General features: G+C 39.2%; 3 protein-coding genes across 6 annotated transcripts in view; 1 reads left to right on the top strand and 2 right to left on the bottom strand.

Annotated features, from left to right (window-relative positions):
* The window catches only part of CG32373 (uncharacterized protein), a 108,576-nt gene that overhangs the window by 75,992 nt on the left and 15,743 nt on the right, over positions 1-16,841 (top strand). The window contains exon 2 of one of the 2 annotated variants that reach the window (NM_206297.3): positions 10,574-10,660. The exons of the other annotated variant lie outside the window; for it this stretch is intronic. The gene's annotated coding sequence lies outside the window, so the exon portion shown is untranslated. The remainder of the gene's footprint in view (positions 1-10,573; positions 10,661-16,841) is intronic. 2 annotated transcript variants of the gene reach the window in all.
* CG8492 (uncharacterized protein) lies at positions 1,265-5,652 on the bottom strand. Its single transcript, NM_139894.3, has one exon. The coding sequence runs from the start codon at positions 5,446-5,448 to the stop codon at positions 1,366-1,368; it is 4,083 nt and encodes a 1,360-aa protein (NP_648151.2). The 5' UTR covers positions 5,449-5,652; the 3' UTR covers positions 1,265-1,365.
* On the bottom strand, positions 6,711-16,502 carry Snmp2 (Sensory neuron membrane protein 2). Of its 3 annotated transcripts, none has more exons than NM_001274610.1 (9): positions 15,429-16,502; positions 12,000-12,157; positions 11,796-11,943; positions 11,568-11,705; positions 10,070-10,330; positions 9,570-10,002; positions 7,343-7,461; positions 7,152-7,277; positions 6,711-7,090 (listed from the first exon to the last, which is right to left on the bottom strand). In NM_001274610.1, exons 1-9 carry the CDS (start codon positions 15,537-15,539, stop codon positions 6,914-6,916), a joined length of 1,671 nt encoding a protein of 556 aa, NP_001261539.1. In that variant the 5' UTR covers positions 15,540-16,502; the 3' UTR covers positions 6,711-6,913. The 3 variants fall into 3 exon arrangements, with proteins under 3 accessions (NP_001261539.1, NP_001163372.1, NP_001036593.1); NM_001169901.1 differs by having other exon boundaries at positions 15,429-16,146; NM_001043128.2 differs by lacking the exon at positions 11,568-11,705 and having other exon boundaries at positions 15,429-16,146.

Here is a 16,841-nt window from a genome sequence, read left to right on the forward strand (position 1 = left end):
AGAATATGGTCACATTGTCGTTATTGATCAATTTTAATAAATTTAAGTGTTTAACCGTTATATTGAGTATATATGAATTATATGCCTAATACTTATACATTCAAAATATAATACTTTTTTCGAAAATTATCTATTATCCATTTACTAGCCAACATGAATTAGAAAAGCCAAATTGTAAGTAAAAATCGAACTTACGAAAGCTTTAAACTGCAAATAGGGACATGTACATATCTTGCAAATCTAGTCGCAAAAGCTTTTTTAAGGGAGTTGTTAAGCGGGCAACGAAAAAACCTATATACATACATATACACACATATGATTGACTTCGGTATACATAGGCTTCGGTTGGTTTGTTTTGTCTTCAGGTCTCTTTTTTGGGAAAGAACTTAAGAACCAGAAAACCTGATCCCAAATTTAGGCATTCTGCAGTATATGATACACTTATGAGTGTGTCGATCCCAGCTTTTAGTTTATGTTGGACAATAAACACATTTGTGAGCAGTATTCATTGAGGTTCTTGTTTGTGAAGTCCACTTTAAACTTCTGAAGTGAACATTTTAAACTTTTTTTTAAAATAAAAGTGAAAAAATAACAGTAAGCCTTTTATAACTGCATTAGAAAAATTTGTAAATGTATAATAATTCTTCTAATTGCTTCACGCTGAAAAAGTCACTACAAAAATAAGTAACCCGACACCAAAAAAGGTAGAACCAAATTCAACAACTGAATATTCTAAACTTTTTTTTTAGATTAATTGATTTTAATTTGCAACCATATAAATATGTTTAAGTTCACCAAGTATGGATTTGATGTGTAGTTAAGAAAACTTAAAGGTTTCTGCGCTTGTAATTAACACTGTGAATACGAAATGCGCATTCTTTTAGGCGTTTTCAAAACGACTCTTTCAAATAACTCGACTAATTTCAAATACATATAACCAGACCGTTATGCCTAAAAAGTAATATGCAAGTTGCTGAAATGAAAGAACATTTTTGGGAAAAATTCAAAACACGTATTCTTTGGCTTTGTTGATGTGCTAACTCGGTTTTTGTGCTAACAAGATTTGGCCAAAACTGGTTGTCAAAAATTAATCAAAGCTGTTTAAGACCACGGTTCAATCGCACTTGACGACATTCGGCGCGTTGTCAGCTTTGCCCGCCAACCAGTCTCTGAAATTGAATTAATTTTCGTAAATTTCGCATTCGCATGGTTTTTATTTTTATTTTATTATCTAAATCCTATTTATAAGGCTTATGGATTAATTATGCATGAGTATTCTGCCATTAAGTTTAGCATATTGCTGGTTACATCGATCAATACCGTTTATTTACAATTCTCGAAACTGTCACACTAATGGAAATCCCATTAGTTTTTGTTCCAATTCAGGTATACATCAAAGGCACTTTTTGGCCTACTTGTAGTGTTCCTATTTTGACCAAAGTCGTAAGAAAGCACGGTTTTTGCTCCCGTTTTAACCTTGTTTTCCTGATATTTTGCATAATATGGACTAATGGTAGTTTGATTTTGATTTACAGCTAATGTGGAAGCTTTTTGATTTGTTGTTGTTGTGGTTTTCTCAAACTTAGCCTTGAATTTCTGGAAAAATGGATGGTCGAAGGGATCTTTAGTGGTGACACTTTTCTTCGTCGTTGAGGTAAATAAGTATGGCCTTGGTGTGGTGCTTGTTTGACGAGTTGAAAATGCCGTTATCGCTGAATAACGAGTGGTGGATCTTGTCGTGGGCGGTTGCCGAGTTGTTGGTGAGTAACGAATCGTTGTGCTTGGACGAGTGCTTGTAGTTGAGCGTGTGGTAGGCTTATTTATGGATACATAATGATATGGAGACTTAGTTGTTGAACGATTTGTCGAAATTGTATTATTTCTTGGTAAATATATTGCCGAGTTTCGATTTGTGGTCTGTGTTATTACAGATTGGCGGGTTGTTGGAATATATCGAGTGGTTGTAAGTGGTCGAGTTGTTGTGGAAGGCCGAGTTGTGGGTTTGCTTACTGTTGGATACGGTGTTGTTGCTCTTGTTGTTGTTGTATATTGTTTTTGAGTTGTATAAATTGGGCGTCGGGTGATTGAAGTTGGTGTACGAGTAGGTTGGTAAGTAGTCAAACCTACAGTTGGACGAGTAGTTGGGGAAACAGATGCACGAGTAGTTGTACGAGTAGTTGGGCGGGTAGTTAGACGGGTAGTTGGACGAGTAGTTGGACTACTAGTTGGGCGACTAATTGCGTGAGTAGTGCTCCGAATAGTTGGGCGAGTTGTTGAACGAGTCGTAAATACAGTACTGGAACGGATTGTAGATTGTCGAATGGGCGAACGACTTGATAGTGGAGTGTTAAGGTAGGTCCCTGGTTGAGATGTGGTGCGAATTGGCCCATTAGTTGACCGGGTAGTGGCCCGAGTAGTTGGACGTGAAACTGCCGCAATGGTTGGATGAGTATTAGGCTTATTGGTTATCACCGATCGAGTGGTTGAAGTTGTATAGCGATTACCACTTTCTGATATTGTGGGCTTAGCGGTCGTGGAAGTTTGCCATGACCATAACGGCAAGCTAGTTGTTTTGGCCGTAGTTGAGACAGGTTTTGTTGTAGACGCTGTCTGAGGTTTCCGTGTGGTTGTTGTTACAGATTGCTTTGTAAAGCTTGCTGTTGTTGCTACCGCTGCAGAGGTGGCCGTAAATTTAATCACCTCATTGCGGAAACTGTCGCTGCTGACATAGGGTCTGCTGACCAGCTGAGTGGACTTAGATGGGCTCGGGGGCTTGGACTGGGGCTTGATGGGTGCTTGAGCAGGTACAATTGGTTTGCCAAGTAAACTGAGGAATGGGTTTTGGGCATAGGATGTACTGTCATGGAGTTTGACTTCTTGTGAAGCATGTGAAGGTTTAACAGATGGCGTTACTGAACCAGGGGCTTTCAGGAAGGGATTGTGATCATAGTTCGGTTTTTTGGTAGAATAAACAGGTGCTCCTTGTGTGGGAGGAGGTTTGCTCTGGACTTGACCATTGAAAAATGGATTGGTGGCATATAGTTTATTTGTTTTTTGCTCCTTGGGAGCTACTACATTATTCGTTAGTTTATTTTTATTTAAGGTGGGCTGAGGTGGCTTGGCTGCTTGTAGGTTTTGCAAAAAGGGATTCCCAGCATATTCCTGAATAGTTGCTGTCTTGTGTTGTGGTTTCTGTGGCACTGATTGATGAGGCATAACCTGGGGCCTCTCACCATAATGACTGGTTTTATCCGCCTCTGAAATCTCATTTCCATCAAAGCAGTCACTTAATTTTGCCAAGTTTTGATTCCTGCAATGTCCATTGTAGACAGTCCAGGCATTGAATCCATCTCCCGAGAGTCGTGTGTGTTCTTCGTGAATAGTGCGTATGCACTGCACATCATCGGATATATCCGAATCCAGCAAACGATCGCATTCAATGTGACAGGCCTTACCACTTGTCTGATCATGGGTACACCAGTAAATATCGCTTATTTGAAACAGGCCGTGATCCTCGCTGCCATCTGCATTCAGTTTGCCCACAGCTGCTGTATTAAAAGAGGATTCATGTTCGGCTATGCACACCCATGTGGGAATCTCCCTCATGGGAAACTTGTGTCTATGGTATAGTTCCTTGGCCAGCTCACAGCGATTGTATATTTTTGCCTTCGGAGTTGGAGATGTCTTCTTAACCAGTTCGTTACCCTTGGATGGTTTCGCGACTTCCGCAGGCAGATCTTTACCATCAAAACAGTTGGCAACATCGGCTCTAGTTTTCTGCCTGCAGTGTCCATTGTAGACAGTCCAGGCAGTGAATCCATCTCCCGAGATTCTGGTGTGCTCCTCGTGAATGGTCCTAACGCACTTGACATCATCCGTGATGTCCGAGTCCAGCAGGCGGTTGCAGTCGATGTGACATCCCTTGCCGCCACCATCATTGTGTGTGCACCAATAGAGATCGCTGATCTGGAAGAGCCCGTGATCAGCACTGCCGTCCGCATTCAGACGACCCACAGCAGTCGTATTGAATGAGGATTCATGCTCGGCGATGCACACCCAGGTGGCCAAATCCTGCATGGGAAACTTGTGTGAGAAATACAACTCTTGGGCTAACTCGCAGCGATTGTAAACTTTACCCGTGCGTTGATAGTGTGTTTGAAAGTGTGTCTGATATTGTGGTTGATACTGTGTTTGCTGTTTGTGAATATAGAATGGGTTGGCAGGGGTTTGGTTTTTAAGGGGTACTCCAATGGCATTGGGATGTTGTCTGGGAGGATTAACTGGGCGTGGTCGCAGGAAGGGATTGCCCGAATAGGCAGCCACATTGGTTTGGTAACTCAAAACGGGCGACGGCTGCGGCGGGCGATAATATTGATTTACGGCAGGAGCAATTGGCGTCTGGTGTACTTGAACCTGGCCATATTGATAGGCATAGCTGACCTTCGATTTGACAGGACCTCCTGCAATGGCATTTGGATGATGCTGAGGCTGATGAGCCGGTGGCTTGGCAAAACAGGCTGCAATCTGTTCGTAGTGCTGGTTTAGGCAATTCCGTTTGTACACAGTCCAGGCATTGAAGCCATCTCCCGAGATCTGAGTGTGCTCCTGGTGTATCCGCCTAATGCACTGCACATCATCGCCTATGCTGGAGTCGAGGAACTGATTGCATGTGGCATGACATCCTTTTCCAGCTCTCTGTTCATGGGTGCACCAGAAAAGATCGCTGATCTGGAACAGACCATGATCCGCACTGCCATCTGCATTCAGTCGACCCACGGCAGCTGTGTTGAAGGACGATTCATGCTGGGCTATGCACACCCAGGTGGGAATCTGCGGCATGGGTAGCTTATGTTGGTAATACAGTTCCTGGGCCAATTCGCAGCGACTGTAGATTTTTCCCTGTGGCTGGATTTGAGCCACCTGATGGTACTGTTGCACTGGATAGCTGTGAACCTGAACCTGTTGCGGTTTATGGTAGGACGCAGCTACTGAAAGAGCGCTGCTGCCAGGACCTCCACATCCTGCCACATACGAATTTGCATCCTGCCGACAATAAGCATCATAAGCCTGCCAAGCCGTGAATCCATCGCCACTGATCCTCTGATGCTCCGCATAGATTTTTCTAACACACAGGACATCGTCGGCGATGTCATCGTCCCGCAATCTCGAACAACTCAGACCACAACCCTTTCCTTGGCCCGGTGGCGAGCACCAGTAGACATCGCTGATCTGAAAGAGACCATGGGAACCACCGCCCAATCCAACGCCACCGCCAAAGGCAGCCGTATTGAAATCACTCGAATGCTGGGCAATGCACACCAAGGTGGCCACTTGGGCGGCAGGAAGCCCAAAACGGTGCTGCAGCAAATTGGCCAACTCACAGCGATCGAAGATCTTGGCCGTGGCCAAAAGCGGGAGCAGTAGGCAAACCACTGGCCACCTCAACATCTTGATCTGTTCTGACACGCGAACCCGCGGCTATCACTCTTATATAGAACACACAAAGCACACACAAAAAACTGGAGCAAGATCCTTAGGTCATTTGAAATGCAAATTCTTACAGCGATATTTGACGCGTGTATATGGCTTTTTGTTTTTCGCGATTTAAATTCGATTTTTTAATTTTTTTTTTCGATTTCCAGCTGGCTGTGTGCGTTTGCGCGTTTCGTTGACGACTGAAATCTCCGGCGGTCGCATCTTCAGCCCAAAGTCAATTTGAATATGACGACGACGTCGACTGCCGAGCGAGACAAACTGGTTGTGGCTATTGCATAATTACTGCGGCGGTCACAAAAAAAAAAAAAAATCTAAGGTTCTCGGCCACTCAAGAACCCAAAAGATTGGAAGCGCGAAAAGACTACAAAATTATCGAATCAACCATAAAAATTGGTTAGAAAGTTCTGCAGTCGCACGGGCCATTAGCTCCTCATTAATTCGAAATACCCGTATTTATGGGACGGCCGAGTGGCGAGTCGCGAGCGTTTTTCACGCGTTTATAATCGCGTCGTAAGTCTCAATCAAGAGATCGACAGGCACTATTTGCGGCTGTCAATCAATTCCTGAGATGTGGACCCCACCCGATAGATAGTGTCTCAATCGCTTTGTAATGCAAACACCTTGGATCGTCTTGGTTTATCCGCCTAGTGAAATATATTTGTTTGCATCTTTCGATTGACCAAGTCGTAGTTTCGTAGTTCGTTTTTAGTTTTGGCTCCGTTGCTTAAGTTTTTGCTGTTTCTTTGATAGCCAATTTGATGCAATATAAACTGTGTTTTAATTGCCGCTTTTTTTGTGCAAATTGGTGGGCCCAAAAACAGTTGGCTGATTGATTAATACCCGGGTTCCCTCATTAACTGGTCTTGAACTTGAGTCATGGCCATGGAGAAGGGAGGCGGTTTGATCAAGGCTCGGCTATGCAAAGTGAATCTTGTGGTTAGCATTGTTTTAGAAGTCCGAAAAAAATTAAATGGAATGTTTAAACATTTTGTTGAAATTAATTTTCTTCGAAAACCAGACATAGTGGTGCTGAGATATTCATGAGGAGTCCCTAATTAAAGCCACAAGTCATGTGCCATATATTCTCCTTCTAAGAAAAATAAATCATGTTGAACACATACCAATTAATGCTAAAGTGTAAACTGATTTCTAGGAATCAGCTTAACAACTTAAACCGTAATATCCCACATTTTAAATAAAACAATATTTTCATTCATTTGTAGTAGTTTTTCTTGTTTTTTTTTTTTTTTTAGTAAACGCTAAATCACAATACAATAGAATCACATTTAAAAAATAAATTATATACAAATTCGTAGACAAAAACTTCTTGTGTTACATCCACACACTCATAATAGTAGTATAACAAATACATTTTTACATAACTCTCAATAACAAATACCGATTTATGATTAATATCTTACTTCACGGGCGGCTCCACGACACGCCCCCTTTGATAGATATAGTATATCAGGCACGCAACCGCAACCCCAATGCCCCCACACAAGGTCGCCCAGTGAACGATGTTGAGGGTTTTCAATGTGTTGATCAGTTTCTTTTTGAAAAAGGCCACCATTTCACCATTGAGTTGAATGCCCTGTAAATCAAATTTATCATATTATAAATTGTAATTGAAATTATATTTGGGATTAACTAACCTCCTCCACCCAAATGGCGGGCATCAAAACTGTGGGCAAATTTTCCGTGATGCCGATTCGATTTATGCTCTTGAGGAACATATTGAACTGTACCCTTTTGCCGCCTTGCAAAGGCGTGCCAGTCAGCTAATGGAATAATTATAGCTGTACGATTTTTCTAGATCGACTATATATATATATATACTACTTACCGACTGCACATCCACAAAAGTCTGATGCTTTTTGGCATCTGGTTTTAAGCCTCTTATCATTTTGCGGTACTCATTCGAGGCGCCCAGCATGTGCGGCAATGTCAAAATCACAGGGGCATCTACATATATGCAGATGGAATAATGAAAAATATATTACTTAAAATAATCATTATAAAAACAGACTCCTTTATTTGCATAACCAGCTCCTTGAAGCATCTGTCTGCATTCCAATTTAATTATTCTGTTTACATTGTTGAAATAATTTCGAAAGAAACTGGATAATGTGACCTTAATAAGACGCAGCTACTTATTTTTAATTTAATTAAATTAATTGGAAGATACGTTTTCATAAGTTGCGGAAGCTTCTTAGCATCTCATCACGTTTCCACAGAACATCATTTATTTATTTACTTAACTACTTGTGATGTCTGTCTGAACCAATTTGTAAGAATTTCCTCATCCTCACAGAATATTTCAAATGCTCATTATCGAAACTGTTAACTCACGTTTGAACAATTAAACAAAAAAGAAATACGACGAAATGAAGGCATTGCCATAAGAATCTCAAGTATGAAACGTGCGCGATCAGCAAACACCCAAACAAATAAATATGATAAAAAAAAATCAAAGTTAATGCTTCAATTTGTAGAGCGTTCACATCACTTGAGAACATCATAATGAAGAGCGGCTCATTATATCGCCTAGTTGAATGAAAGGCAACACTTTTGATTTCAAATGCGCAATGCCTCCGGCGATTTTAAGATCAGAATGCGAAGCAAAACGTTTTTGCTTCACGAATCTCGAGTGTTAATTAAGAAATTAAACAATCGAAGAAGATCAAAGCCAGCCCACACAGGTTCGAGATCGAAATCGGTATGTGAATCTATGCTTAAATCAAAGTCGCAATGCAAAGCGTTTGCAATTTGTCGGCTAGGAGATGGCGCGTGTTTATTGAGAATTCTGGAGATTTTTTATATCTTTTAAGCCATGAATTTAAATTTTATTACCTGTGTTTCTTGATGCCTTCAGTTTGCACTTATCAAGCTGCTGATTTGCATATAAAACGCATTAAAATTCAAACTAGATCTCGCACCAACTCGGATGTCATGATAACTATTTGATTTATAAGTGGCTGCCATATAATTACTCAGTTAATCGACCGCAACTTGGTGACAGAGGCGAGTGTTTTAAAAGGTGTCTTCTGGGGTAGTTCTACTAGACAATTAAACACCATAAGACAAACAAAATGACGACATAAAGAAGCTCATTTGCATAACAAAAATACGAAGAGCAGAAATTGTCAAAAAATATTCCAAAAATTTCCGGTTTCCCTGGGTACTTTGTCGCACAACTTCTACAAAGCGGAAAGTTCATTGCTTGAGTCTTTCGTTTATTTTTAGTGGTGATCAGATGGCTGGCCGACTATCAATGCTCCCGTTAATTATAAAGCTTAAATAGGGTTGATCAAGCAATCATAACAAACGGAGTTAAGTATCCACAAAATATAAGATAACAAACAAACTATCAGATACCCATACAAAAAACATAAATAAAATGCTAATTAAAATTAAATTAATTAAATCAGTAGTATTATAGTCAAAACAAAATGATGATGAAACTGGACTTAGATCGAAATCAAACTATTAATACTCTAACCAATTTTGGTTAGCAAAGGGGAATTTTTTTGTAAGAACTGGCGGTAGGGTTTATTGATTCTTGGGTATTCATGCCAAGGGAATTCCCTAGTTTTACGAATTTAAATATAATTATTATTTGGTCGGAACTATACCTTTCCTTAAAAAGGAGTCATTAAGCTTGCCAAAGTAAGAATACTCTTTATCGGATTTAATAGTAGATCGGCAACACAGAAGTCTGTTGATCTTCAAAATTTATGGAATTATTTTGATATGCAAATGTGGCATTTATCTAGAAATAACATGAGGAACTGCAGATAAGCGGAAGATAACATAACTGAATTCTAAACATAAATATTTGTGCTAACGCGATATGTTTAAGCATTGATATATAACATATTAAACTTTATGGCGGCGCTTCACATTTGGAATTTTTATTAAAACAAACACGGAAATGATATTTGGTATCAAGCTGAAAATCTTTGTTTAACATTTCATTTTCACATGCTTTCCTGATTTGCTACATTGTTCCCATATAGTTGTGAATGAAACTAAAATGAATCTGTTGAATGTACAATATTATAATAACTCACCCAAACAGGTGGTCAAATCCAAGGCCCCTGCATATAGACATCCGTTTTTCCTCTTGATCACATTCGCCAATTTGTCAACACAGAAGCACTCGTTATCATGTTCCGGACCAATGTCGTTGATAAAGTTCTCGCCAATAGAGTATCTATATCCAGGTATACCCTGGTACTGTATATCGGTTTGGTAGAATAACTGCACCGATCTGCAAATATCTGCGCTAAAAATGTACATCGAATCCCCTCGTTGGCGAAATGGCGGATATGCGGATGCATCAGTGCCATTGATTTGATTACAAACCGAAGTTTCGCCCTCTGAACTGGCATTCAGCCACACCTGCAGGTTGTGCGAATCATCCAGTTTTTGAATCTCCAATACCCTCATAGGATCACCTTTTCCAGTATGCACCTCGTATACTTCGTGACCAGAACCATTTTTCTACGGGAAAAGATATAATATATCGGGGTTAATAGGTAATTCTAATAGTTTTTGCTGTAATACTCACATGACCGAAGAATGAGAATGCCAAGCTGCCATCGCTCTTCTCCCTGATTGTTTTCGATCCACTTTCCTTGATCTGGTTACAAATTGCCTTGGCGATTCCTTGCGGATTGATACAGAATCGTACTCCATCGAAAAGATATTCCCTTACAGAAGTGCTCACAAACATCGATCTTGGATCGTTGAAGACAGCCTTCAGATTCGCATTCAAGTGGACTAGCAATAAAGCCAGTCCAGGATCATTCTCAGAGATCTGCAGCACAGACTGAAATAATTATGTATAGATATAGATAAAACACATATGTTTAATAGTGAATTCGATAATCACCAAAGCTAAAGGGCAAGGCAGAAAAAGTTTAGTATTTAAAATGTATTTGAAAAGCATTAGCAGCAGGCGGAGCGGTTAGCTATAAATTAGTAGCAAGCACAAGCTCAAATTGTTATTATTAATTATGTTTTTGAGTTGAATATGTGTGAATATTGACGTTTCCAATCATTCGGTTTTCAGCTGCCGTTTCCATTGGCTTCTCCTCGCCAGCCGCCAAATCGACTCGACAATTTATCAAAATATTTACATAGACGAGAGAGACCCAAGGTGAGTGCTAATCAAAATTTAGCTATTCTACATCTGATGTGTATGATCTTGACTTTGGCATTTTGAAGTTTCAATATTGAGTAGAAGATGCGCCGAATTGCAATTAATATAATTAAATAGTTGCGAAGCTGTCAGCAAAGCTGAGTAGCTGGTCAACTTACTTTGACACTATCGAAAATGCTGATCATGATGTTATGTACCCAGCTAAAGGGCGCTATAAGTTCAAAGGTTGTTAGATTCGAAATATTGGTGTCCACATCACAACTTATTTAATCATAATCTCAGGTGCAAAACGCAACTAACTGGGTGAAAGCGCATTTTATCATAAGACATATTATTATAGTTTATGTGTGTAGTATAAACCCGATTCGAAGTTTCTAGATTTTTTTAGATATGGCAAATTATGTTATTTGTTAATAAATAGATTTTTTTCCCATCAACAAAGTTCTAAATTTGAAAACCCTTTGTAATACAGATTCCTATTAAGATCCCGACCTTGATTAACTGAAAATTAAGTTGGCATAATTGGTGCAATAAAAAAATCATTAGCTTAATAGCTCATAAGCCCACGATATCCAATGACGCACGTCTGGGGTAGACCATTATTAATAAACAATAAACTGAAAACGGTAAATGAAAGGAATAATAAATCGGTTGGATTGCCCGGTCCCAAAAGCAGAACAAAGACAAATAGCCAACCGATGGTGTTGGTATCGTCCATCGGAGAACCGTGAAAAGCCATTACCAGGTCAAGTTAAAAGTACCCAGGCATGCTATTGAGTAAATCTTTGCATATAGTATCTACGTATATGGACAAAGCCGAATTCGTTTGGGCTCTATTGAAAAGCAGACCATCACCAGCTGGGAGGGTTTCAGACTCGATTAAATTAGTAGTGGATAAAATTACTTTACGTTTCCCTCGAATACGTTCCATCAATCGTTTCAGGACTCGTACGCCTGGCGTTTGATTCAATCGAGAGTTAAGCCTATTGGCAAATCCCTGAAAGATATCTGTGATTTCCCTTTCGAATACTTGTAAAAATGCCTGCAAATTCATTATTAAGATTATAAATTCTCAAACGGTATTTCGATTAAAAAATTTGTTTTGTTTTTCTATGCCGTTTTCTATACCTACATTCATGTGCATATTGAGAGCCACAATTCGATCATCTTGGGTATATGGAGCTGAGGCAACAGCATCGAAATCGAAATGCACATTTTGCACATAGGAAATTTTCGATCCATCTCTCGAAAAGTGCTTCACTTTCTTCTGGCGGAATTGTCTATGAATTTAATAAAACTTTATTTAGTGCACTTGACTTTTGGTTTTTGAACTCACTTGTATACATAGGGTCCTATTTCCTCGACTATTGGTATGGCACCTTGTTGAATCCTATCCGAATTGGTCACATTGAATATGTAGACTTTGAAGTTCAATGGCTGAGGTAAATTCACAAATCGTTTGAATTGTTCCGAGCCATCTTGTATAACAACGCTCTGCAATGAAAATAAATTACAAATTATATTACCAATAATATTTATGCAATCAACTCATTATTTTAAAAAGCCTGTATGCTAACCATTAAATACCAACCAATGTTCTTATTCCTTAAATATATATAATTAAAATCAGATATTTAATTTGAAATGTTAATTTGCTTGTATATTTTAATATTAATATATATCAGACCATACTTTAATGCTGCTCATCACGCGACTTAGTTGATTATTTATGACATTTTATGGCGCCGTAGGGGCCATAAAAATCATATCAAACTGAAGTCGAGCTAAGTTCAAAACCGGTTTTCGATTGAAGAAAATATTTTTCTCGAAAATGCAATTTCTATTGTTAATTTTTGTTTTGATAATTTGTTATAATTATCAACATTCGAAGGGGATCATTGACCAAGGGAATATTTGCATCGATTTCGCATTTTATCAAAACAATATAATTAATTAGGCGGCGCTTCTGTGTTTTGTCCGAAAAAACATTTCCCATGCTGGAAAAAAACCTTTGCTGTTAACCTTCCATTTTAATTTTTACAATTCAGTAAACAGAAAAGTATTTTCAGTTCACAGAAAAAAAAAATTGGCAAAACATAAAGATGCCGACCGAAAAACATAAATAAAAGTGGAAAACAAGCTCAAAGCATGACCAGCAATATAATTTTATGGCGTCTGCCCCTTTGCACTTGATACAATTGAAGAATTGTCAAAAAAGGCTGAACAAAAATGGGGCTATATATTTATATGGCTAAGGCAGATCTCAAGGTCAATGCACACGCCAGTCGGTTCAGCTCAGCATATCGAAGAGCATACAAAACGTTTGATTAACCTCAAGAGCCAAAGAGAGGCTCAGCCGACGGCTGACAATGGCCCAAAAGTCATTCAGAAAAAAAAAAAATACAAATAATTGTTGCGAAATAGAGCGGATTTGGCAAAGAGACAGGCCGAAGCGAAACGTGTTTAAAATTCGAAATTCGCTTTAGATTGGATTTGGGACAAGAATGTGCTGGGTCAAAGGGGCGTATGCGTAACTTCAATCAAATTGACCAATGGTTTGGCTAAAAAGTTAATGTTCCCTTAATTTGTATAAAACTAAACGTTTGTTAAGTTTAGTTTTAATTTATTAATTTCTAAAACAAAAATTTCGAAATTCATCACATCACATAGTTTGTGAATTATTTGGCCCAAAATGTGGGTCAGAATGATGGAAAGAAATGGTAAACAGCAGGCATAAAGGCCCAAAAGAGTGCGATTGTTTGCCATTGCTGGCGGTCCAAATTGCACAACAACATTTTTCTGTTGACCATCGAACAGACTTCAATTGCTTTGAATTTCAATTTCAATTCATGACTCGTTCGTTTATGGCCAGTTGAATTTTTTTTTTGTGTCTTTGGCGCCTGCATTTGAATTTTATAAATATAAATGCTTAATGTGCAAGGGACGGGACCACCTTCAAGTTGAAGGCCCTCCGATTTTCGAGGGTATTTTGGCCATTCTAGATCGGATCTTTAACGCGTGCACACGGAAGTTCATTGCTAACGATGGCTCGTAAAAAGAGTTTTGCGGCCCAACAGCGTTATGGGTGGCAAACAAAAGTTCCAGGGGCAGAGCCATATAAAAAAAAGGGCAATTAACTTGGCTTCGCTACAACAATTAAAACAAAGCAAACACAGCCACAGCAACAACACTGCGCACAAAAAGATAAAACTCTGTGTTTGCATTCTAATTACAATAAAAAACAAGACCCAGCTCAAAGTCAACCCAAGTACTTCTAGTTGCCTTGGCAATGAGCGCCGAAGATGTCACGCCTGATTCAACGAGCGTGTGCCTAGCGATGGGAAAATAACCTAGTACTTTATATATTATAACTTAGTAACATATTTAATATTCTTTTAATTTGTAATCCTATTGTTGAATAAATACTATGCAAAGCTAATGGCTATGATACGTCACTTAGCATTATGAAAAATCTTGTGGATGTTCTTTATGGCTTCTCACAATTTTTGTACAACTTATAAAACATTTTTGTGGGTACTAAACAGAGTGGCACAAAAACATTATGATGCTTGAAGTAGAAAAGTAATAATATTATCGTTTAACTAACCCAATGCCAACCATTAAAACTTGGTCATAAATAAAATGCGTCGAAGGACAAGAACCTGCATCGTAATTGAGATGTTTGTTTTTGGCGCTAATGGGTTGAAAGCCCCAATAATAATCAAATGCATTTGACTAGCAAATTAATTCGCTTTGCTCATGGCATTTCAATTGCATTTGGCATTCGGCTGGAGCGTGACCCAAGGGATCTGTTCTGTAATACCATTGCAACATCTATGTAATTATTTCGTGTGATATTCGGATATATTTGAGGGTAATGAGATTGCACTTGTTGGCCCAGCAATTAGACTTGTTATCGAGCGTGGAAAGCGATGGTTTGGGCAGAGTACAGCGATGTCATTACGGATAAGCTGAATTACATTGGATTACAGTGGCATTTCCTATGTTCTAACCTTATGGATCAGTAGCGTACGATTTGGACCCCATTTAATAATGAAAATCCACAGTTAATCAGATGGTCGGCCTCAATGGAAAAATGTCATATACTCAAGAAATTAATAATAAATTCTAATGCTATATTCTTGCGAAACGTGAAAACCTGTTTCTACCACATATTAGGTAATTAAATCAACATAGTCCATTCATTAAATCTTATTCATCACTTAGAACTTTGAACTTTCCGTGACTCATCGATAGCCAAACCCACTGTAATTCTATGAAACTTATTCAATAATCGTTGTACAGCTTTCATTTGCCACTTGCCGGTCAGCAAAAATCAACAATAGAATCATTTTTTCGCCTTTGTTTGGTCAGTGAGAGAAAATGTCAGTGTGAACTTTGAAAACTAAATATTTGACATAGAAACTTTGTGGGGTTTTTGATGAAAGGCTAGGCTTGTTAGCTCAAAGTGTATAGAGATTGAGACTCAGTACTGGAGAATTTATTTAAAATATTATTATATTCTTTGATTTGTCATTAGATACTTTTTTTATACCATCACTAACTGAGATTCCATTTGCTTATGCAATGAAACCCAATACTTAAAACTTGTTCTTGTAGGCTTTTTTTTTTTTTGTAAATATCATGGTAGAGCCCATCAATCCATAGGCCACATAAACGCAAGGCCGGCTTTCGTGTTTATCCATTAAAATTCTTCATGTTGTGTGTAATTCTTCAACACCTTTTTTTTTTTTGGGAGACTCACCTGCTCGACCTTTTTGTGTACCATGTTGGGGAAGAGAATCCAGCCGCAGTAGCCGCCCAAGACGGCCACGCAGACGCCCAGGGCACTGACAATCAGAGACCAGTGGATCATTTTCACAGATACGATCGGATGGATTGGGGTCTACGACGATGATGGGGCGAGACCCATTTATCGGGTTCCCCTCTCTTAGCCCTCGATCGAAACGCCGGCAACAGGTATGGGATCGTTTTCGGGTTTCGGCTTTTTTGTTTTTGGTTTTTTAGTCTGATCCAGCGGAGCTTTGGCCTGACCTACGTCAAGTGAGAGCCGTAGTTGTTGGGGTGTCGATCTGGTGTTGTTGTGGTGCCGAAACAAAGCGCACTATTTATAAGATACCCGTTTTGGGGCTTTTTTTTTTTTTTGGTGTTTGTTATATATAATTTTGAAATAAACAAGTTGCCGAATGCGATGCGACGCGGCTGCTTTACTATATCGTATTATGTCCCTTATAGTGAGGGAAACAACTGTAAGCATATGCGTATATGTGCGGGTTTTTAAGTACGAAAACGGGTTTGGCTGCTGTGTTGCAGTGAAAGCTTTTTTCTGCCATCAGCTGGTATAATTAAAATATTTTTTGTTAATTATTATTTTCGTTTTTTTTTTGTTTTTTTGCCTAATTGGGTCGAGTCACAACTTCACACGCGCCAAAGGAATCGTCTTTTTTTCTCGTCTTCCCCATCGAAGAATCGCCGGCCAAATGACAATCGCGGTTAATGGTGGCACATATTTATTTGATTCTTGATTAACGTAACGTATACGAACTTGGCCGGAAAATAGTGGGCGGCTTTTGGTTGCGATTAAAATCAGCTGCGCATTCAAATTAATGGCCGCACGCGAACGTTGAAAAATGGGGAAAAACTTCCGTCACAAAGTGAAATGAATCAGCGGAATAGCACAACAATTTCCACCGCACTTTTGTTATGGAGTGTTGGTCCTAAGTGCGATTTTATTGATATTTTCGTGGCAGTCCACTGTAGTAGCGCTCTTTCGATGTTATTCAATATTCAAACCGGAGATCCAACCGCTCGAGACAACCGTTGACGACTGGCAGAGTTCAGGCCAAGCTGCGATGACAACGCTGTGACTTATGGCTTTCGGCTTGGCGGCAGTAGTAGGTTGTGGTTTTTTTTTTTGGCCAAAAAGCCCTAAGCCAACCTCAACCGATCGCAGAGAGTTCAAAATTAAAGAGCGCATGCGCAACGCTCCTCGAAACTTTTTTCGAGGGCTTTTCATTAAGTTTTTGTGACCGCCGACTAGCAACTGGTCTGCAGTTAGTTGCTCGAGTTATTTTTTTTTAGCTTTTCTAATATTTTTGGACATTTTTATTTCGTTAAATTATGGAGCGCTCATTAGCGAATTAGTGCAACTTTTTGG

Source organism: Drosophila melanogaster, chromosome 3L (genome assembly GCF_000001215.4).
Source record: "Drosophila melanogaster chromosome 3L".
NCBI classification, from domain to species: Eukaryota; Metazoa; Arthropoda; class Insecta; order Diptera; family Drosophilidae; genus Drosophila; species Drosophila melanogaster.

Bases quoted from the DNA above. Each gene is read 5' to 3' on its own strand.
- CG8492 (NM_139894.3), bottom strand. From the start codon at position 5,448: ATGTTGAGGTGGCCAGTGGTTTGCCTACTGCTCCCGCTTTTGGCCACG.
- Snmp2 (NM_001274610.1), bottom strand. From the start codon at position 15,539: ATGATCCACTGGTCTCTGATTGTCAGTGCCCTGGGCGTCTGCGTGGCC. The intron at 10,331-11,567 runs GTAATTTTATCC...TAATTATTTCAG, and splicing joins GTATTCGAGGGAAACGTAAA to TCTGTGCTGCAGATCTCTGA. The intron at 7,091-7,151 runs GTTAGTTAATCC...TTTGATTTACAG, and splicing joins CCGCCATTTGGGTGGAGGAG to GGCATTCAACTCAATGGTGA.